This window comes from Gracilinanus agilis, chromosome 1, assembly GCF_016433145.1.
Source record: "Gracilinanus agilis isolate LMUSP501 chromosome 1, AgileGrace, whole genome shotgun sequence".
Taxonomy (NCBI): Eukaryota; Metazoa; Chordata; class Mammalia; order Didelphimorphia; family Didelphidae; genus Gracilinanus; species Gracilinanus agilis.
Genome location: NC_058130.1, coordinates 543,183,009 through 543,206,919, shown reverse-complemented (window position 1 = coordinate 543,206,919; position 23,911 = coordinate 543,183,009). Strand labels below are relative to the sequence as shown.

Genomic DNA, 23,911 nt, shown 5'->3' with positions numbered 1-23,911 from the left:
TGAGAAACGGGTGTGTCCGCCGAGGTGACCGCGCCACCGCCCCGCTGAGCAACTCCCGCCTCCCTCGGGCTTCGCTGCTGCAGCCGCCGGCGGTGCCCCCGCCGCCGAGCGTCCGGCCTCGGCCCGGCGCCCTTACGGGCCCCCCGGCTGCAGCAGCGGAGCCCCCCGCCCGGGCCCCGATGAGTAACTCCCGGAACAACCGGGTGATGGTGGAAGGGGTCGGCGCTCGGGTTGTCCGGGGCCCGGACTGGAAATGGGGGAAGCAGGACGGCGGCGAGGGCCATGTGGGCACTGTGCGCAGCTTCGAGAGCCCCGAAGAGGTGGTGGTGGTGTGGGACAACGGCACCGCCGCCAACTACCGCTGCTCCGGGGCCTACGACCTCCGCATCCTGGACAGTGCCCCCACAGGTGAGCCGGAGAGCGGCCAGGGGGGTGGTGGCAGGGGAGGCCCCGGAGGAGGGGGAGGGGACGGCGACCGCGACAGGGGCGGGACTCGTTCTGGGGGACTGCTTCCAGGCTCTGGCCAGACAAAGCTCCGGGAAAGACGGGGGCCGGCGAGTCTCCCCCTGGCTAGAGGCAGGAGGATGCGAAGGCGTAAAGTCTAATGCAAATAAGCTTTTGAAATTAATCGTCGATAACTCTCTGATAGGCTTGTGTATGGGGGGGGGGGGGCCGGGTTGCTTTGCCATCTGGCTGAGCTAGTTTCAATTGGTCTTTTGGAGGAGGCTATGGGATAGGGACTGTGATCTGTTGAGATAATAGAGGTTTTTCCGCTTCATTCTGTGGAGTGACTTCGTAGCTGAATAGTTGTTGGATTCACGCAGTGTTTGATATCAAGATATGCCAAGAGGGGAAAAAATTAAAAAAGTTATGGAGTTCTTTTGCAACTTTTTCCTTTGTTTATTTTGACAGCCCTCCTTCTTCCCCCATGAAGCCTTTTGAATTGTCTTTTTGGTTAGTGTTCCTTCCCCAAACTGACCTAATATTAAGTCTGGGTTAGAAAAGCTATTTTTGAAAAAAAAAATTCCATTAAAAAATTCAAAACTTAGCAAGGTTACATTTTATATGAGGATATATTATGCTCACTGAATTTTAGTAGTTAACTTAATATAAAGTGAAAATTTGCTTCTTAAACTAATAGCCTTTCTCCTTTCATCTTCTGATACAGCCTTACCACACCGTTCTTTTTAGTTGTTTAAAAAAAAATAAAAGGCCAAATTTACACTTCTTTTTCAAAGATTTGATTTTTTTCCCCCGAATTTCTAGGGCTCCAGCCTCCACTGTTTTTCAAATGAGAGTGTTTTAAAGTGTAATACTTTAAGTTTTAAAATGGATCACAAGCCTATATTAAGTGCTTACTAGAGGTCCCAGTCACTAAACCCTGGGGTTACAAAGAAAAACAATTCTTGTCATCAAGGATCTCACAGTTCTAATAGGGGAGACAACATGCCAACCATTAAGTGCCGACAAGATATTCTGTACACCGGTTAAATTGAAGGTGGTTTCCATGAGAGGGCATCAACATTAAGGAGGATTGGAAAAGACTTCATTTCTGCAGAAGGTGGAATTTTAGCTGAGACTTGAAACAAGGCAGGGATATAGATTGGAATCTTGAAGCGTGTGACAGATATTGTGATGAGCAAGGCATAGTTATTAAAAAAAATTTCAGATAAACTAATTTAGCTTTGAGCAAATATAAAATCAAATTATATTTTGGTGGCCATTTGAAGGGACCCTTGGAATGTGGCTGTAACTGTAGATTTGGAGGGAAATTAAATATCAGCTTGATGCAATATCATTCAAGTATCATTGATGTAGTATACATGTACCTTTTGTAGCATGTATTTATATTGGTTATTGTAATTACATCTACCTGAAAACAAGTGTTTTCAGATAGAACCTTACCTAATTTGACTTACAGACTAATTTTGAGCAATTCAATATTATTTCCTGCAACTGACCCTGTTCACCCCATCTACTTATTTTATTAAATATCAGTGTTGTTCAGTAATTTAAAAAACAGACACAAATTATAGATCTTTATTCCTAGTTTTGCTTGAAAATGTGAGAATTTTGGCAAGTCACAGCAGTATTTATATTTATTTCCAAGTATTTAGTATTGGATTTCTAATTTGCTTAAAAAATAGTTACCAAGTAACTAATTAATTCAAGGAACTGTCCAAGGTGTTGGAAATACAAATATTCCTCTCCTCCTGTTCATATCCCCAAAAGAAGAAACAAAACACTGCATTCCAGGTTTGTATGTTCTACTGATATATACAACACATAAACTACCTAAGTAAATACCTGATAATTTGAGGATTGGAGATAGATTGCTGGTTTTGGGGAACAGCAGGTAGGAGATTTTAACTAATAGATGGTGCTGGAAGAAAGTAATGTGAAATAAATCTCTGAAAAAATAAATTGACAGCAGAGACTATTGACATTTTATTGCCAGCCATAAGATATATAGAATCTGTGTCCTGTCCTCAAAGAACTTGTCATCCTTTTTGACATTCACTTATGTGATGTTATCACGGAGTTACTTAGTGATGATAATCAGTAAAATTTTGTTGTGTGACTAGGCTGTTGGGTGAAAGATAAAGATGATCCCTAGAGTTCCAGGGTTTACAGTCTATGGGGGATAAACTATATATTCAAATTATAATATAGATGAGAATGTATGCATTAGAGGTTTCAAATATGTGCTTTAAGATTTCAGGGGTAATCTGATAAAAATCTTAAACACACAAATCATCTTTGTTATATACCTCATTTTGGGAGATAGTTATACTCATCTGTTTTTACAAACATTTATTTATTTATTTATTTTTAAGCCCTTACCTTCTGCTTTAGAATCAATACTGTGTATTGGTTTTAAGGCAGAAGAGCAGTAAGGGCTAGGAAATTGGGATAAAGTGACTTGCCCAGGGTCACATAGCTAGGAAGTGTCTGAGGCCAGATTTGAACCCAAGACCTCTGTCTCTAGGCTTGGTTCTCAATTCTCTGAGCCACCTAGCCGCCCCCCCCCCCATCCTCATTTATATTAAATAACAACATGGGGAAAAACAAAAATGGGATTCTGGATAGGCAGGTACAAAAATGAAATGACAGCACAGATTTGTGAAAATTAATGAGTTACCACAAGCAATTTTAGTTTTATATCTGGCAGATTTGTTGCCTTCTATTTCTGGAGTTAAGATAGTGATTTCTTAAGGATCCCTCACTGATAGTGATTATAAGAAGAGTGGGTAATTAACCATACTATATGCAAATCACATTGTCTTTATTTGTCTAAAGTTGTTTAATCATTTTAGACTTTTTGTGACCCCACTTAGGGTTTTCTTGGCAAAGATATTGAAGTGGTTTGCCATTTCCTTCTCCATCTCATTTTACAGGTGAGGAAATGGAGATAAATGGTTCCGTGACTTGCCCAGAGTCACATAGCTAGTAAGTGTATCAGACTGGATTTGAACTCAGACCTTCCTGACTCCATGCCCAGCATTCTAGCCATTAAACCTAATGGCTAGACTTAACTTCCCAGTTTGTGTAAAGAGTGTTTTATGATTGTGTTTTTGTTGTTCTTGTGTATGTCTTGACACTTGAACTTAAAAAGTATTTGAAACAGTGATTATTTTAAATAGAATTTCTGTCTTCTGCTGGATTTGTTGGTAATGTGCAGAAATGCTGATGGGTTGTATGGTTTTATTTTATATCCTGCAACTTTGTTGAAGTTATTAATTGTTTCAATTAGTTTTTTAGTTGACTTTAGAGTTCTTTAAGTAACCTGTCATATCATCTGCAAAAAGTGATAATTTCATTTCTTCTTTGTCTATTCTTATTTTAAAAATTTCTTTTCTTTTACTGCTAAACCTAGTATTAGCACTACATTGAATAGAATGGTGCTAATAGCCATCCTCATTTTACCCTTGATCTTATTAGGAAGTCTCTTATTTTCATTACAGATAATACTGGCTTTTTGTTTAAGATTGATACTAATAATATCAAGGAAAACATTTAAGAAAAACTTTTTTTAAACAGAAATGTACATTGTATCTTGTTAAAAGCTTTTTCTGTGTCTATTGATGTAACCACATGATTTTTTGTTAATACATTTTTATTATTAATATTATTGATTATGTTTATTGTTTTCTGCATGCTCAGTATAAATCCAGCCAGGCGATGGTTTATAATCTTTGTGATTCTTTGTGATATATTGTTATGGTCTCCTTAGTTTAAAAGTTTTAAATTAATCTTCATTTTTAAAGATATTGGTCCATAGTTTTTTCTCTGTTTTGACTCAGTAGTTTAGATATCAAGATATATTTATGTTGTAGAAGATATTTGGTAGGAGCTCTTCTTTTTCTATTTTTTTTTTTCAGTTCGTGTAGTATTGGAAATAATTGTTCTTTAAATGTTTGGTAGAATTTGCTTGTAAATCCATTTCTTTCCAGTTCTAGTCAGCTGAGCAGATTTTTGAAATCATTCATCCGTTTCACTTAGATTGCTATTTTTATTGGCTTATGGTTGAATGAAATGGCTTCTAATATTTTCTTTTATTCTCCATTGGTTGTCAACTCACCTTTTTTTTGATACTGGTAATTTAGTAATTTTATCTTTTTAAAATTCAAGTTAGTTTATTGCCTATCAATTTTATTGTTTGCTTTAAAAATATAGCTCCCAGTTTTATTTAGTGGGGCTTTTTTCCCCCTTTCTTTTGCTTTCGCTTTTTGATAACCTTTCCTTTGTGATTTTTTTTTAGGATTTCTATTTTGGTGTTTAATTGAGGATCTTAAATTTATTGGTTTTCTATTTTTTAGTTGAATAACCATTTAATAATTGATTTGCCTTTTCTTTCTTTTATTGATGACAGTATATAAAGATATAAATTTTTTCTTAAGGTGCTTTGCATGCATCCAACAAATTTTGGGTTATTGTCTCATTGTTCTCCTTTTTAATGAAATTATTGATAGTTTCTATCATCTTCTTTCACCCAACTATTCTTTAGGATTAAGTTATTTAGTCTTAATTAATTTTTACTCTTTGCTTCAAAGTCCTTTATTGGATTTAATTATTATTGCATCATAGTCAGTAAAAAGTGCATTTGATATTTTTGCTTCTTTGTACTTCTTTGTGAAGTTTTTATGGCCAGATGTATGGTCTGTTTTTTATGAAACTGCCATCACAGATGAGAAATTGGCATTTCTCATCTTTTTGTTATTCTGAATTTTCCAGTGGTCTGTCCCATCTAACTTTTCTAAAATTCTGTTCAAGTCTTTCATTTCTTTTTTTGTTTAGATTTTTCTGATCTTAGAGTAGAAAATTGAAGCTTCCTGCTACTGTAGTTTTACTATCTATTTCTTCTAACTCCTTTAAATTTTTCCTTTAAAAATTTATATGCTGCACTATATGGTACATATGTTTAATATTGATACTACTTTGTTATCTATAGTACCTTCAGCAAGATGTGTTTTATCAATGTATCTCATAGATCTGTTTTTGCTATTGCTTTATATGACATCATGTTTGAGGCCTTGGCCCTTTTTTTGAATTTCAGCTCCATCTTTTTTTCTTCCAAACCTTTGTGTATATTTTTCTCTTTCTAGTTTCATAGATTCTGCTCCATCTCCTTATTTTAACTCTGTATATCTTTCTGTTTTGACTATATATCTTGTAAACAACATATCGTGGGGTCCTTGTTTCTAATCTGCTCTGTTCTCTAAATTTTATGGGTGAGTTCATTCTGTTCACATTCAAAATTATGATTGCTAACTTTGTATTTTCCTCCATCATATTGTTTTATTTTTCCTTCTCACTATTCCAGTCATCTCCTCGTTTTATAATCTATATTTTTTCCAGATTTTATATATATATATACACATATACACACGAATATGTATATATATATAATCTTAATAATCATTTTCTGACAATTTCTGATCCATGTTCAACCGTTCCCTCCCTTCTCCTCTCTTCTCATGCGTTATCATGCAGTACATATTTCCATGCTCACCATGTTGTGAAAGAAGACACATATTGCTTACTTGAGAAAAATTCATGAAGGAAATAAAGTATCATCTCTTTAAAGTTGATTTTGCTCCTGATTGACCATTTCTTGATCTATTCTCCCTCTTATCCTTTCCTTTCCCCTTAACTCCTTTCCTTCTTATTACCTTATCATATGAAATGTATTTCTGTATCCAACTCTATGTGTAGGTGTATGTGCATTTTTCCTTCCTTTGATTGGTTTGGATGAGCAAGTTCAGGTGTCTACTGCTCTCCCTATGCTACCTCTCTACCTTGTGTTATAGACTTTTTTTTGAACTCAGTTTATGTAAAATAATTTTCCTGATTCTTTCATTTCTTTTCACCTTCTTCCAGCATATTCCTCTTCCCCACCCTTTCCATTCTTAAGATTTCTAAATATAACCTAATCAATCTGAGGCCTGCTGTCAATTTAGATTCCCTCTATGACCCCTGATGATGATAAGAGTTCTGAAGGCACAAGTATATCTTTTCTCCTTGGAAGAATGTAACCATTTTAACTTTGTTTTAGCCCTGTCTTATTGTATACTCATGTTTGCCTTTCTTTTTATGCTTCTTATGCTTTTTAAAAAATGAGGATCCTTTGTTTTTCTGGTTAAGATATTTTTGATATTAAGCCTAGACCTTTTGCCCTCTGGGATATCATGTTACAGACTCTTTGTTCCTTTATAGTTTTGGTTGCTAAGTCTTATATAATCCTAAATGACTATTTGAATTCTTTCTTTCTAGCAGTTTTTTTCTTTGACTTGGGAACTCTGGGTTTTATCTGTAATATTCTTGGGAATTTTCATTTTGGAGTTTCTTTCAGGAAGTAATAGGTGTATTCTTTCATTTTATACTTTGTGATCTTTTACTTCTAAGAGATCTGGACAGTCTTTTATGATGAGAAGATAGGATTAGCTTTCCCCTTGTCTATTTTTATTTTTTATTTATTTTTATTTTTTAGAATAATTTTTCCCATGGTTACATGATTCATGTTCTTGATCTCTCTTCCCCCACCCTCCCACCCCCCCCAGTAGCTGGCGCACATTTCCACTGGTTTCTTCCTGTGTCATCGATCAAGACCTATTTCCACATTATTGATAATTGTTCTAGGGTGGTCATTAAGAGTCTACATCCTATGCTGGGAAATTTGGAAAACAATATGGGAGAGATTAGGTTTAGATCAACATCTCACACCCTACACCAATATAGATTCAGAATGGGTGAATGACTTGAATATAAAGAAGGAAACTGTAAGAAAATTAGGTGAATACAGAATAGTATACTTGTCAGATCTCTAGGAAAGGAAAGATTTTAAAACCAAGCAAGAGTTAGAGAAAATTACAAAATATAAAATAAATAATTTTGATTACATTAAATTAAAAAGGTTTTGTATAAACAAAAACAATACAACCAAAATCAGAAGGGAAACAACAAACTGAGAAAAAATCTTTATAACAAAAAACTCTGACAAAGGTCTAATTACTCAAATATACAAGGAGATAAATCAATTGTACAAAAAATCAAGCCATCCCCCAATCGATAAACTGGCAAGGGATATGAATAGGCAATTTTCAGATAAAGAAATCAAAAGTATCAATAAGCACATGACAAAGTCTTCTTAATCTCTAATAATTAGAGAAATGCAAATCAAAACAACTCTGAGGTATCACCTCTCACCTAGGAGATTGGCTAAAATGAGAGAAGGGGAGAATAATGAATGTTGGAGGGGATGTGGCCAAATTGGGACATTAATGCATTGCTGGTGGAGTTGTGAACTGATCCAACCATTCTGGATGGCAATTTGGAACTATGCTCAAAGGACTATAAAAGAATGCCTGCCCTTTGATCCAGCCATACCATTGTTGGGTTTGTACCCCAAAGAGAACATAGATAAACAGACTTGAACGAAAATATTTATAGCTGTGCTTTTTGTGGTGGCAAAAATCTGGAAAATGAGGGGATGCCCTCCAATTGGGGAATGGCTGAACAAATTGTGGTATATGCTGGTGATGGAATACTATTGTGCTCAAAGGAATAGTAAACTGGAGGAATTCCATGTGAACTGAAAAGACCTCCAGGAATTGCTGCAGAGCGAAAGGAGCAGAGCCAGAAGAACATTGTACACAGAGACCAATACACTGTTGTAAAATCGAATGTAATGTACTTCTGTACTGGCAGCAGTGCAATGACCCAGGACAATTCTGAGGGATTTATGGAAAAGAAAGCTACCCACATTCTGAGGAAGAACTGTAGGAGTGGAAACACAGAAGAAAAGCAACTGCTGGAACACATGGCTTGAAGCGGACATGATTGGGGATGTAGACTCGAAACTCCCACACCAATGCAACTATCAACAATTTGGAAATAGGTCTTGATCAATGACACATGTTAAAACCAGTGGAAATACACATCGGCTATGGGGGGGGGTAGGCGGGGGGTGAAGGGGAAAGTAAGAGCATGAATCATGTAACCATGTTAACTTATCTAAAAAATAAATATTAAATGTTAAAAAAAAGTCTACATCCTAATCGTGTCTGCATCAGCCCACGTGTTCAAGCAGTTGTTTGTCAAATAGTGGATTTTTGTCCCAAAAGTTGGGCTCTTTGGGTTTATCATAGACTGTCTTGCTGACGTCACTTACCCCAAGTCTATTCCACTGATCCTCCCTTCTGTCTCTTAGCCAGTAACGTATTGTTTTGATGGCTACTGCTTTATAGTAGAGTTTAATATCTGGTACTGCTATGCCACCTTCCTTTACATTTTTTTCCCATTATTTCCTTTGATATTCTTGATCTTTTGTTCTTCCAAATGAACTTTGTTATAGTTTTTTCTAATTCTGTAAAAAAATTTCTTGGTAGTTTTGATAGGTATGGCACCAAGCCATCAAAGAACTCCCTAAGAAAAAATCCCCAGGGCCTTATGGATTCACAATGAATTCTATCAAACATTCAAAGAACAACTAATCTCAATACTATACAAATTATTTGACATAATAAGTAAAGAAGGAGTCCTACTAAATTCCTTTTATGACACAAATATGGTACTGATTCCAAAGCTAGGCAGACCAAAAACAGAAAGGAAACTACAGACCAATCTCCTTAATGAACATAGATGCAAAAATTTTAAATAGAGTACTAGCAGAAAGACTCTAGCAAGTGATCAAGAGGGTTATCCATCATGATCAGGTGGGATTTATACCAGGAATGCAAGAATGGTTCAACATTAGGAAAACCATCCACATAATTGACTATATCAACAAACTAACAAACAAAAACCACATGATTATCTCAATAGATGATGAAAAAGCTTTTGACAAAATATAATACCCATTCCTCTTGAAAACATTAGAAAGTATAGGAATAGAAGGACCTTTCCTAAAAATAATAAATAGTATATATCTAAAACCATTAGCAGGTATCGTCTGCAATGGGGATAGATTAGAAGCCTTCCCAATAAGATCAGGAGTGAAACAAGGATGCTATCACTTTTTGCAGATGATATGATGGTCTACTTAAAAAATCCTAGAGAATCAACTAAAAAGCTAATAGAAATAATCAACAAAGTTGCAGATACAAAATAAATGCACATAAATTATCATCATTTCTATATGTTTCCAACACATCACAGCAGAAAGAGTTAGAAAGAGAAACACCATTTAAAATCACCCTGGACAATATATAATACTTAGGAATCTATCTACCAAAACAAACACAGGAATTATAGGAACACAACTACAAAACACTTTCCAAACAATTAAAACTAGATCCTAAACAATTGCAAAAACATTTATTGCTCATGGGCAGGATGAGCTAACATAATAAAAATGACCATTCTACCCTTGTCTATTTTTAGATAATCAATCAAGAACTTGAAAGCACCCCTCCTACCTGACACTAAGTAAGAGAGTTTGCAAGTCACTTACTAGAGTAAGCTCACGCCTCCAAAGGTCACTGCATCCCATAGGCTGTGCTAGGCAAATTAAAGGACTGTGATCTGTTCAGTAAAGTTGGGGAGCGACAGGAAGTGACATCAAGAAAACTGCTTTAAAAAGACCAGCTTAAGGATTCAGTCATGTTCTCTGTGTTGGTGAGCTGGATTGGAGGACTCTCTCTGGATCCGAGGACTCTTTCTCAGGATCCTGTTTTAACTGTGGTGGTTCCTTCCTTGGTTCTTGGTGAGGAGACTCTCTCCCTGTTGGCACCTCTGTGGGACACTCCCTTCAGCTTGAGTTCTGGTGAGATTGGTGATCTTAACCTCATGTGCACAGAAGGTTCTTTGCAGATTCTTCAGCATTTCCTGGTTCTTTGGAAATTGGCTGCCTAATTAGGATTTTGGATTCTGGTGAGATTCACTTTCGTATTTGAATTTGGAGTCTGGAGACATTAGGTAGGATTAAATTTAGGGTATTCTTAACTTGGCAGTACTTTCTGTCTCTTTTATCTACATTTTCTCACTTTTACTCTTTCCACCTCTTTGTAAATAAAGCTGCTAAAAAGTCATTTTGACTTTTAATATTTTAAAATCAGCTACCACAATATTACTTTAGAATTCTCATATTTAGCATAATATAATGTCAAGGTGTGCTCTCTCTCTGTTTTTCTCCTTTTTTTTTTTAGTCTAATCATCCTTAAATTACCTTTTTACCTGTTTTCTCAGTCAGTTATTTTTGCTGTGAGAGAGACCTCATATTTTCTTCTATTTTTTCCCCCAGGCTTTTGACTTTGTTTTAATATTTCTTGCTGTCTCATGGAGTCATGAACATCTCTTTAGTTGTTTCTTATAGCCAGTTATTTTCTTGAGAAAGGTTTGGTATTTACCTCTTGTTCCAAATCCATTAAGTCAGTTTTCATGTATTTCTCTAACTACTTTCATTTCTTTCTCCGTTTTTTTCTTCTGTTGCTCTCACTTGATTTAAAACAAAACTCTTGCTTATCTCTTCCAATAATTCTAGTTGGTTTTGTCTCCAAGTTGCATTTTTCTTTGAGGCTTTCCTTTATAGATGTTTTAGAGTCATTCTTACCTTTTGGGTTTCTGTCTTGAACTTCCCTGTGATCATAATAGCTTTTTGTGGGGTTTTAAAAATATTTGCTTAATCATTCTGCTAGCCTTTTCCCCTTCCCCTTCCCCTTCCCTTTCCCTTTCTTTTTCCTTTTCAACCCTTACCTTCTATCTTAGATCAATCCTAAGTATCAGTTCCACTTTAGAATCAATACTGTATATTGGTTCCAAGACAGAAGAACGGTAAGGGCTAGGCAATGGGAGTTAAGTGACTTGCCCAGGGTCACACAGCTAGGCAATGTCTGAGGCTAGATTGGAACTCAGGACCTCCTGTCTCTAGGCCACTGAGCTATCCAGCTGCCCCTGGTCCTACAAATTTTTAATGCTCCCAAAATGATATAGGTGGGGATATAAGTCTGTCCACTGTACTCTTGGTCTGAGCTCTGCAAGTTCCTGATCCAGGTTTGGGTCTGTTGGGTTTGTCCCTGCTTGGAAGTTTCAGTAGACTGCTATTGGAATCAACCATTAGCCTGCTTAGAGGCTTTGCAGGTTCAGAGTAATTGTACTTTAGGCTTCTCTTTAGTCTGAGACTTCTGCCCACTTATTTTACTGTGGACTTCTGTCTGAACTGTAGGCTAGTTCCCAACTTGGCTCTTTTGGATCAGAGCCACATAGCTATTAGTTTGATTCTTGAACTTGTTCCTTGTTCAGTACTCAGCTAGGGCCTTGGATTCATCTTCTCTGTCCTGAATCACTAGTCTTTTTCTGAATCTGTTACCCAAAACTGGTTAGGGAGTGACAAAGCTGCCGGATGGCACCTATTATCTTGTGTTAGTTCAGGATTTTCATCCTGCTCTGTTGCCTCGTCTAGCTCTCTTTTCTTTCCTGATCTTTCATTTCTAGTATGCCTCTAGCTAGATACCCCATCCCCAATGTGTTCAGATTTCTCTGTCTCCCTAAGCCTTTCTGGGCTACAAAAGTGACTCATTGTGATTTTTTGCCTTGGATTTTCTGAATTCAGTTGTGTGTCTTTTAAATCATTGTAGAAGAGATTTAGTGGGCCAAATACTCTGTATTCCTTCTTGTTTTTCTATCTTTAGACTCCTCAGGCCACCTTAATTTTTAGAAGGCAGCACTTTAATCCATACTAGGTACATGTAGTGGTGTAAGTAAGCATTATTAAAAACAAACACTTTCCACAAAGAACTCTCACTGGTTTTGCTGATAATGAAAATATTGAAAACAAAAATCTCTTAAGTTAGGTAGTTGATTATTTAGAATCTGATAGCTTTGTAACTATTTTTCCTTCCTTCTTACCTTTTAGTAATTTTGCTGTTCTGTAGCACCTTTAGCAGTTTGGGATTAAGAGAGAATTAACTGGGGCAGCTGGGTAGCTCAGTGGATTGAGAGCCAGGCCTAGAGACAGGAGGTCCTAGGTTCAAACCCGGCCTCAGCCATTTCCCAGCTGTGTGACCCTGGGCAAGTCACTTGACCCCCATTGCCCACCCTTACCACTCTTCCACCTATGAGACAATACACCGAAATTAAGGGTTTAAAAAAAAAGAGAGAGAATTAACTGTTTCATCTCTCCTGCATGTATTTTGGGAGCAAGGGAGCAATTGGCAGAGAGTATGAGCTTTCAGAGGAATCTTCTATTTTCTTGGATTCTGCCCAGTTCTACAATTTGGGATGTAGAAGAGAGGATACCTTCACTTTCCCTTTGTCCTCAGGGCCACATTCTTGAAACTGTGAAAGAATGGTGAATTTGTAGTCAGAGAACCTGCCCTAAAAGTTCAGCCCTGCTTGGCAGAGTGGGTAGAATCTTGCCTCAGACACCCTACCAGCAATGTGACTCAGGAAAACTCTTAACTTCTGGGATCCTCAGTTTCTTCATCTCAAGATGGGGCCAGCAAAAGCAACCAGCTCACGATGTTATGAGTATCAAATGAGAATATACATAAACTGTAAATGTTAGCTGCTATTGTCACTGTGTGAAGGCTGTATGCAAGTAAGAAAATTGCCATAGCATTGAGTCTGGGTCAGTGAGGTTAGGGAAAAGTGGGAAGGAGACTCTCCAGAAAGAATGAATGCGGCCCCAAAACTATGATGCCCCAGAGCAGGAGACACTTGTTTTCAGGGGGACAAAAGAGCAAGAAACCAGCCCTTTCTTTTGTCTAAAGGTTGCAGGATTAAGAGAATCATGAATCTACTCAGAAATAATGTAGTACATCTCACATATATTAAAGATAAAGGAGTTGAAACCTACATTTACTAAGTTTAATGTTTGGAAAGCTATTTCCTTTCTACAACTATGGTAGGAGCAAGATCTTTAAAAGGCTGGAAAGTCTTTGTCATATAGGCCGAGCTAGGTTTTCCCTTAAAGACAGTGAAACTGTTCATGAGAATAATTGGTTCAGAAGGACTTAGGCTCAAACTATTTGGACTCCATTTGTAACTACACTTTGCTGACTAGGTGTTAACATTGGCAAATTCAAAGGTCCAGGAGCTGCTTGACTAAATCAATGCTGTATACTTATTGAATATCTTTTCCATGATATTAAATAAATTTCTTTTATGTTAAGTGTTAGATGTTCTGTTAGTGCCTCATTCCTCTCAATCCAAACCTGTACCACCAGACCAGTCTGGTTTAGGATTGACTCCAAATAATAACCATTATAGGTCTTAATCCAATTTTATTGATGCAGAAATTTGAGGATCTGAAAGGTTTTTTTTTTAATGTAATTTTTTCTCCAATTACCAAAAGTTCCCAACATTTTAAAAAGAATTTTGAGCCTTGAATTCCACCCTCCACTCTAAGATGGTAAGCAATCTGATATAGATTTTGCATGTGCAATTATGAAAAATATTTTTTCATATTAATACTTTTGTGGAAAGAAACTTGAATGACAAAAAAATTAAAGCAAGTGAAAAAAGTTTGCTTTGGTCTGTTTTCAGACTATTTCTTTCTCTGGAAGCAGATGGCATTTTTTATCATGAGTCCTTTGGGATTCTTAAGGATCTGAAAGGTTAAATGACTTGTTCATGATCACATAGTATGTATTGCTAAGTATGTCTGAAGCAGGATTTAAATTATTAAGAGTTTGACTTTTAGTAGTGTCTACTAAGCCAAGAATTTGGGATTTAAATCCAGGTTCTCTGGCCATAAATTCAACACTCCTTTTATTATATTTTGTTTAGAGTATGTGGTTCTGAGAGCTTCAGAGAAGGTATACTCTGGATGGTGCCCATTTTTGCTATCCAAATTGCAGAATTGAGCAGACCACAAGGGAATATTTGATGCTTCTTGAAGGCTTGTGCTCTTCTTCAGCAGTACCTTGTTTCTTCCTTTCCAAGGTGGTTATAACCCTCTTTCCAGTTATTCTTATACTTGGAACACATTCCTTTCCTTACATCTCTTTTAAATACTACTGATACTTTCAAATCTGGTTCAAATACCATTTCCTCCATAAAACCTTCAGACCACATTTAATGCTTTGTATCTTTTAAATATTAATACTTGAATCTGCAAACTTATTCTGCGAGTTCTCCTTCAATTGGTTCAGATATTAGTCTTCCCAGGCATTCTCATCCCATGCCATTTTTGTTCATGTTTCTCTAATAAAGAATCTCCTCAATATTCTCAATGCCTTCCCTAATTTCTTTTAATATTTTTTGGTTTCCTGTGCAACTCTTGGACTGCTTATCTGTTTTCTCTCATTTGCTATGTAATTGTTCCACCTCCTTTTCTCTTTTGACATTTTTGATGTCTTTTATACAACTACATATATGTGCTATCATTAGTAATATGCTGCAGTCTATTTATATCTGCAATTTATCTTCCCATTGTTTTTCGTGTCACTTGCAATTTTGGTTCTTATAAAGATGTGTGTTCTGTGACTTGACTCTATATAGAACCAACCACTGGAGGTATATTGGTCCTTAAAAAGTGAGGGTTTATTGCAGCTAACAGGCTAGGATTCTTGAAAGTGTGACTCAGTTTCCCAAATGCATTTCAACTTAGTCTGTTCCTCCTATTAATTTCTGAGTCTAGCATATTGTCCATTTGCAGTATCTATCCAAGATAAATACATAGACCAAGTGCTAATTCATCTGCAATTTAAAAATTTCGTTATTTTCTACATGTAGTTGGTTAAGCCAGTCTCTTTTTTTTTTTTTTTAAACCCTTGTACTTTGGTGTATTGTCTCATAGGTGGAAGATTGGTAAGGGTGGGCAATGGGGGTCAAGTGACTTGCCCAGGGTCACACAGCTGGGAAGTGGCTGAGGCCGGGTTTGAACCTAGGACCTCCTGTCTCAAGGCCTGACTCTCACTCCACTGAGCTACCCAGCTACCCCAAGCCAGTCTCTTTTGAAGGACTTTGGAGATTTTGTAATTTTTCAGGGCTCAATGAAATTAACACATAGAAAATCTTGCTATTAGATAATTCTTCTCTTTTGGTTTTGCTTGGGACATTGTCTATGACTCTGGTGAATACATCTTAGGAAACATGCCTCCCTGTGTTGTGCTTTTCTTGATGTTGATAGTCAGATTATTGAAGAAAGTTATGTATCATTTTTATGTCATAGATATGACCATAACATATGCATATGAAATAATTGAGGAAAGCCTTCAAGATAGTATTTGATCTACAGTGTCAAATGCTTTTTAAAAATAAAAAATAGACTCAGAAGGATACAACAATATACACGTTCAAATGTTCTAGCTCCACTTGTCTACTTGCTGTTTCTTGCACACAACACTATATCTCTCATGTTTGTGCCTTTCTTTGTACTAGCTTTCTCCCATGCCTACAGTGCTTTCCTTCTTCACCTGATTCTTAGTTTTTCTAGCTTCTTCCAAGATTCGGCTCAAATTACACTTTTGCTGGAGACCTTTCCTCTCCATTCCTCCTCACCCCCAAGGCCTTCTCTGTCTTTATGATACTCCACATTCCCCCCCCACCCCGCCCCATTTTTTCTGTCTACTGTCCATAGTTTGGTCTCTCTGCCACAAGTCTCTCCCCCTTGTTAGTTTATTCTCCTTACAGCTGCCAAACTGAGCTTCATGAAACATATGCCTGACCATATGTCTTCCCTCTCCCTCCCAAGTTACTTAACTCCATTGGCTCCCTATTGTCTCTAGGATCAAATCTTTTGGCATTTAGAGCTGCTTATTTGAAGGGCACTGTATTAAGCACTGAGAATTCAAATACAGTACAAGCAGAAAATTCCTGGCCTTAAAGTAGATGATGTTAAAAAACTTTTGTTTGCATTTCTGAAATCTCTCCCTCTCTTCTCTCCCCTTCCCATTGAGTAGGCAAGGAAAAAAAAGTCATTTTTAATATATTTATAGTCATAAGAAACAAATAAAGTGTTTACATTTTATTGGGAGAAGACAACACATAAAAGGAAACTAAAAAGTCGGGGTGTAGAGGAGGAGGGGAAATAATAGAGAAAGGCTGGAATGAAGCCTAGAGAAGGATGAAAATTGGGCTGGCCTGGGCTCCCTAATTTAATAGGGATTCTAGGAGGAGCTGTCTAAACAGAGGAGATGTTGCAGTGGCCAAGCATTAATTCCTATATGTGAATTCCTGAGCTGGAAGGATCTTCTAGTTTCAAGAAGTTTCTGAAACATTGGTAAGAAAAACCTTAGTGTGGTTTGGAGAGGAATCAAGACTTGCAAAAGCTTACTTGTTGCCTTTTCAGAATTTTAAATGAAGAGACCCTTAACATACCATTTCTATAAAGATTTTATAGAGATTATAAAGTAGGCACACATCTCATGAGTTGCTGATGTCTTTTTAGTCATCTTTTTTTTTTTTTTTTAATATTGTTTATCTTTTCTGATCTGTAGATTGTTAAAATTGATCCTTAAGTTCCTTTTAAGGAGAGGCAATGTGTTATAATGGATAGAGTGGTGGCTTTATGAGTCAGGAAGGTCTAGTTTCAGATATTGCCTTAGTAATTATTGTTTACTGAGCTGAGGGACCTTGAATTAAGTTGCTTAATTAATCTGAACCTCAGTTTCCTTTGAAAAGGGGGTGATAACAGATATTACATCTACCTCACAAGGTGATTGGGTTCAGAATGCATAATATATATGAAAGAACTTTATAACTTTAAAAGCACTAAATAAATATTTTAATATAAATGATAATAATATTTTAAGATTATTTCCTCCAGGACTGGTTTTTATTTCATGTGTATTTGGTCAAGTCTAGCTCTTTTATATCTTATGTTAAGTTTCATTGCCACTTCTTTATATGGTACATCTGGTATTAGAATGGTAGAGTCCAGCTTTGTGATTCTACTGACATTGTTAGTAAGAATAAATGACTATAGAAACACTAGGACATCTGTTCCCATTTCACAACATTTTTGTTTCAGCTTCATCTACATAAACTCTTTAGTTAATCTGGTTTAGTTGAATCTCTAGCCAAGTGCTCTGAAGCATTTTTCCCTCAACTGTTTTTTGCTTTTTAAGAGGTTATTCTGTTCTTCCATCTCCCTCTCTAAACTACCCAATATTCAGTTTATATGTATTTTGTTTGTGTGTATATATTCATGCTGTCTCCCATTAGAAGGTAAGCTTCTCAACATCAGAGATTAGTTCCCCGTTTTTCTTTGAATTCCAGGGTAGCACTGTACTTGGCACATAGTAATCACTTAATAAGTGCTAATTGATTATCTTCCTCCTTCTTACAAATAAGCTTGTTGGGGTGGGGGGGGGGAATGAGCTTGTGCTTGTGACTGGTGTTTCTTTTGGCTGCCATGTTTCTCTCCTTTGGCAAGGAAGATCAAGCGCTTATTGAGGTAGTTTGTAGGCTCTTTTTACCACTCTTTTTGTATTGGTTAAACTTCAGAGAAATAGTGATAGTCTGTGTCTATACTTCTAGAAATCAACCGCTTATTTAAACAGGTCTTGTTGGAACTACTGTTAATTTCAACCTATACTACTGTGATTTCATCTTTTCTCCTTTTTTCAAATCTAATTTGGTACTTAATCCTATCCTTTGTTCTAAAGTTTCAGTGAGTTTATTATTTCACATAGAAAAGCTTAATGTGAAATGAATGCTGCCATTGAATGCTATGTCTGTAGTTAGTCATTTCCTGTCTGTTAAAATATTGTCAAGAATACTGACCAACTATGTTTCCAGAGGACTGATGATATAAAGTATGATACCCACCTATTCATAAAGATGTAGTGGATTCATGGTGTTGAATGAGAAATTTTTTTTGGATGTGGCCTGTGCAGCAATTTGTTTTGCTTGATAATGCTAATTTCTTGCAGGTTTTCTTTTTCTTTTTGGCTATGGGGTTGAGGAATGTGGAAGGGAGAGAAAATAATTTTACTTTATTGAAAAATTAAATTTTAAAGAGAAAAGAGAAAGCATAATCAAAATATTTTAAAAAAATAATTGGTTTCATTAAAAAAATTACACTTGTGTTCACTACCTCTTTCAGCCTTTTAACTCTTTCCTTGAATGTTGTATCTATTATGGACAAGCGTGAGGTTTCTGAACAGTGGACAAGTCTTCAGATACTTTCAATTTTTGATTTCTGAATTGTAATTTTTGTTATTTTCCCCTGTGCCCACCTTTGCAACAGTCATCCAGTATCAAGGTTTTTTGATTTCAAAAGCAGTGTTCTTCCTATCATACCACACTTTGGGTTTTGCTTTTTTTTTTTTTTTTATCAAAATGTGTGTGTGTGTGTGTGTGTGTGTGTGTGTATCATTAAATATATACTGTGCAAATTAAATTTAAAGTCTTTACTCACTCAAAAATCCTCTTTAGCTGTTATTTGACAACCTTCTTTACTTCAGTGTTCTTCCTGTGTGTGTTAAGCCTATCTGCTGAGAGCCCTACTTATTTTATCTAACTGAACTACTTATGCTTGGTGATGCCTGCCTTAATTTAGTTGTCAATCTCTTGCCTGTTGGGTAATTACAGAAATCCTACCTCTTCCTTAATTAAAGCGTTTCTATATTAATCAGAGAAAAGCTAATGATTTTTGCAACTTTCTTCTACTAACATTTTTCTCAAAATGAAAATCAAGCATTACATGGATATACTATTTTGAATTTTCATTTCAATGTGTTTAATTGAGTTTAATTACTGATATTATTTACATATTTGTAATCTTTGTGTGATTAAGTTCTGTGATTCACATTTAAGTATTCTGCTATCTGGTAGAACTGAACTACTTTTCATTTTCTACTCATTAAACTGAATTTCATATTATGGCTAAAAAAGCAGCCTATAAAAGACTTGAGAATCTAGTCACATATTAAAGTTACGGGAAAATTCATTGTGATTTCCAAAGTAATAAACTTTTAAAGTACAACTCCTTGATAAGCTGGGAATTACCTGTCTGTGATATAAATAGTGAAAGACAATGAACAAAACAACTAAAAATATTTGTTCGAGACAGCTCGCTCAGTGGATTGAGAGTCTGGCCTACAGACAGGAGGTTCTGGGTTCAAATTTGACCTCCTACACTTCCTATCTGTGTGTCCCTGGTCAAATCACTTAAACCCTATTTCCCACCTCTTACTGTTCTTCTACCTTGGAACCCATACTTAGTATTGATTCCAAGACAGAAGATAAGGGATTAAAAAAATTTTTTTTTTGTTTTGGAATTTGTTATTTAGTTATTCATCTGTGTTCAACTCTTTGTGATCCCATATGGGGTTTTCTTGGCAGAGATATTTGAATAGTTTGCCATTTCCTTTTCCAGAGGATTAGGTAAGCAAAGATTAAATGACTTCCCCAGGGTTCTACAGCTAGTGAGAGTCTAAGGCCAAATTTGAACTCAGGTTTTCCCAACTCCAGGCCCGGCATTCTATCCACTGGCCCAGCTAGCTGGAATGCATTATGATTTTTTATGGCTGCCTGAATCTTTTGCTTTGGCTGTCATTAGAATTAGTTGTCCTTCTCTGAGTATATAAAAATCTATTTTTTTTTCCATTTGGAAAATCCACACAAAGGTAATTCAATATAATACTTATTTTCTTGGGGTAGTTTTTGTTTTGTTTTTGGTTAGTAGGTTCTGTCCTTTAGAAGAAAGGAAATAAGCTGTTGACTTTAATGTTTAAAAATGATCTCTTTGATTTGCAGGAATTTAGAAATGCTAAAAAATAAAAATGGTAACTCACTAGTCTTCAGACTCTTAAATATATGTATTTGTGTATATTATCTATCTGAATTTAACTGAAATCTCAATTTGATTTAGTGGATCTAGCCTTGGAATCAGGAAGACTAGGGTTCAAATCCTGTTTCTGATACTTTGCATTGTGATCCCAGGCAAGTAACTTAATCTCTCTAAGCCTTGATTTAACTTCATTTGTTAAATAAGAGGGATAAACTAGGTAACCTCTAAGTTCCTATCCAGCTCCAACTCTAAATTTAAAATTGTCATTTTGATTTACTTAAAAGGAAATGAGATTGAAGTCTGTCTCCAAAGTGCTTATGTTATCATAATGAACGTAATTTATAATTATTATCTAAATAGATTATTATTATTGTTATTATGGCATTTAGTGTCAGACAAATAGTAGGCACTATATACTTATTCCCTTTCCCTCCACACAGAAACTGACATCACTTTCAAATTATTTATTTGTAGTTATACTGTAATGTAGGATTTATGCAAGATCTCTTGCATTTGCAAAATTACCTTAGGCAATCCTGTCAGTTAAGAGAATGGAACTTTGGCCAGGTAGGTGCCAGTCCCAAGACCTGACAGTTTGAGCTGGGACTATAAATACTCCTGCAGAATGGGGGTTCTGATTTCCTTGACCTCACCCAGACACCCAGCTACCCAGCTACCCCTTGACTTCTCTTGGGGATCCGGGAGGGATTGAGGGAGATGGAACATGGGCAGGAAATTAGATTAGGTCAGCCTAGCAACAGGGACACCCCTAAACCAATTCATCAACTTTATCTGTCTAGCTGGTGGTTCACATAACATCAGGGCAGTGAAAATTATCTCTGGCTGAGGGGCTGGTTCCCTCAGCCTGATCTTACCTTCTAGGTCCATTGCCAACACTGGCCAGTCACCCTTAGCAACAGCTTCTCCAGACTCTAAATCCTCTTTTCACAGTTTTCCCTTCTGTGTTTAAATAAACCCTTATCCTGAAACTGTGAGCTTCTGTAGTTATTTATAACATCATCCTGGGCTAAGGGGCTGAGGAGAGGGGAGAATAGCAACCACTTGACTCCAAAGGAAGTAGTGGGCAAGCATCCATTTTGTTCAGGAAGTGTGTGAGCTTCACTTCCTGTTGAGTACTGCTTTCACTTAAACAGGGAGGGGCTCCTCACTCTCCACCTTAAAGGAACCTAAAGATAGCAGGGAGACTGACTGGGCATCACAGCCCAGGCTACACATCCTTGGCAGTTTCAAATCACCAGCTACAGTAGTTACAGCTACATTACCCCCTTATTACAATACCTATTTGTATTTGGTGAAGATCCCTTGACTTTTGCATAAAGCCTTTGTTGAGTGTCTCCAGCAGTGTCACTTTGAAGAAATGGCATTTTTCTCCTTTTTTTCCCCCCTTATCTCTTCTTATATTCAGCCCCAATTAGGAGCAATCTCTGCTGGTAACCTATGTTTATTATTATTATTATTATTATTATTATTATTATTATTAAGTATAAAACTGGTGAGGGAAGTAACTTTTTAGACCAAGTTAAAAAAACAGATCATTCTTAACTTTTCCGCTTTGCAATATTTCCCTTTATTTTGTTTTCCTTTCACCTAAAGGAAAGTTTATAATCCTGCCAGAGGAATTAGGGAAAGTTGTCAGGGTGCCTTGAGCTTTTAAGATTAGACTGGGTGGGTGGGGGGGTAGAGGGGTGGAAGAAGGAAGGAAGTCTTATGGGATAGAAAGCTATACCTCATCTCTAAAGATTTAAAACATACATACCCACGCTACTCCCCACATGAGGCAGTTGGAGGTAACTTGAAGCACAAAGAATATTGACCCTGGAGGCAATAAGTTTGTGGTCTCCATCCAGGATAGACTGACTGTGAGATCAGTCAAGTCACAATCTCTCTGACTTTCCTTTTTCTTTTTTTTTTAAAACATAAAACAAAGGAGATTAGGTGATTTGAGAAGTAAGTCAGAGCTGTGATTTTTTTTTTAAACCTCTTTTACCAAAAGCATAGTGATTGACTAGTTAAAGTAACTTATCAACCATTTTGTCTAGTGGTTGGTCGAGACTCAGAGGCAAGTGCTGTGAGGATTTTTTTTTTTGTGGGGGGGAGGGTCCATTACTAACGTTTAGTCATTATAATACTTTTATTATTTCAGTGATCCATGATTTCATCTGTATTGTTTTCTTCCATTGATGCAGATTACAAATCTTCCATGTCTTAGAATAGAACTTAACTAGTGGTAATAAAACAGGAGGAAATGAAAGATGTTTTTGAATTTGAGCCTATGTCTTCTTGAGTCCATTCTGTGAATTCTTACCTTTAGGATCAAATACAATCTTATAAAACTCTTCACATCTTGTTCCATTTCTTGTTCCTTCTACACAATGCGCCATTTTCCTCTATTTCCCTTCATTTTGCCTTTGTACTGGCCCTCCCCCCATGTTTTTTCTCCTAACTTTTCTCTTAGAATCCCTGCCTTCTAGGACAGTTCAAATTCTATTTTTTGCAAGAGACCTTTTCAGGTTCCTCTGGCTATTGGTGCCTTCCCCTCCTTGGCTACTTTATATTTACTTTGTATCATATAGACATGTCATCTCACTTTTTTAGACTGCAAACTTTTCAAAAGTAGAAACTGTTTTTGCTTTTTCTTTGCAACCCTGGTGGTTAACCCAGTGCCTTGGTACACAGTAAGTTAATAAGTGCTTGTTGGTTTATTGTCAGGTTGCTTTATGAGTTAGCAATAATACTAGTACAAATAATAATTTTGCAGACATGGTTTGCATTTTTAATTGACAAATTTCATTTTAATACTTTATATGAAATCTTAACTTATAATTAAATGTTACAAACATTTACTTCCACCTCATCAAGTCAAAATAGCCTATTAGAGTGATAATTAATTCTAATACTTTTCAGTTTAAAGAATATTTGTATTTTATTAAGGAGTCAACATTGTCTTATTTTTAAAATAAGAACTCAATTCAGCAAGCTTTTAATTGAGCATCTACCATGCAGTGCCATGTGATGTAATGAAGCCAAGAGGACCTGGCTTCAAGTCCCATATAGGACACATAGGGCCTTTGTAACCATAAGTAATTCACTTAACCTTTCATGTTTTAAAAACTCTTTGAATATAGATTACAGAAAAGGTGCTACCTTCACTAGTAGAGAGTTGCTTTATGAGATTTCTCTATACTGGTAAAATCACAGATCCAGTCTCTATTCCTATGTGCAAGATTTCAGATTGAGGAAAATTAATGTTAAGATTGTATGAATCCATTTATTCCATCAAATTCCAGCTTCTGAAGGTCAGACAGTTGCTCAAGGGTACAGTAATCCTAGTCCTTAAGGCATTTACTTGGGCCTGGACTCCTACTCTGTTTATCCAAAACCAAAATGCCATTTCTTAATTGCCAGAGAGGGGCTCTTCAGCCTAGCTATATTAAAGCTGTAGATGCCATAAAAGGTAAGAGTTGACATCTAAGCCTACTTCCTCATTAAAATATTTTCTATGTGGGACTGCTAAGACAGTCAGACATCACTGAATGACTTTCTGAACAGAGGCATGTGGGTGATTTACTTGTCCTTTATTAATAGATTACATGCCCCTATTAATAAATGATATACTTGGAGAAATAGCTTCATTTTATTTATCGGTTAAAATTCCAGGCTTCAGATCTATTGATATAAAAGATGAATAGTCCTTTCCTTGGAGAAGCTTAC

At 36.4% G+C, this 23,911-nt stretch overlaps 1 protein-coding gene across 1 annotated transcript in view; it reads left to right on the top strand.

Moving 5' to 3' along the window:
* The first annotated feature begins 179 nt into the window (after window positions 1-179).
* The window catches only part of MIB1 (MIB E3 ubiquitin protein ligase 1), a 161,694-nt gene continuing 137,962 nt past the window's right edge, over window positions 180-23,911 (top strand). The window contains exon 1 of the mRNA XM_044666619.1: window positions 180-408. Within this exon, the coding sequence (XP_044522554.1) occupies window positions 180-408 (229 nt within the window). The remainder of the gene's footprint in view (window positions 409-23,911) is intronic.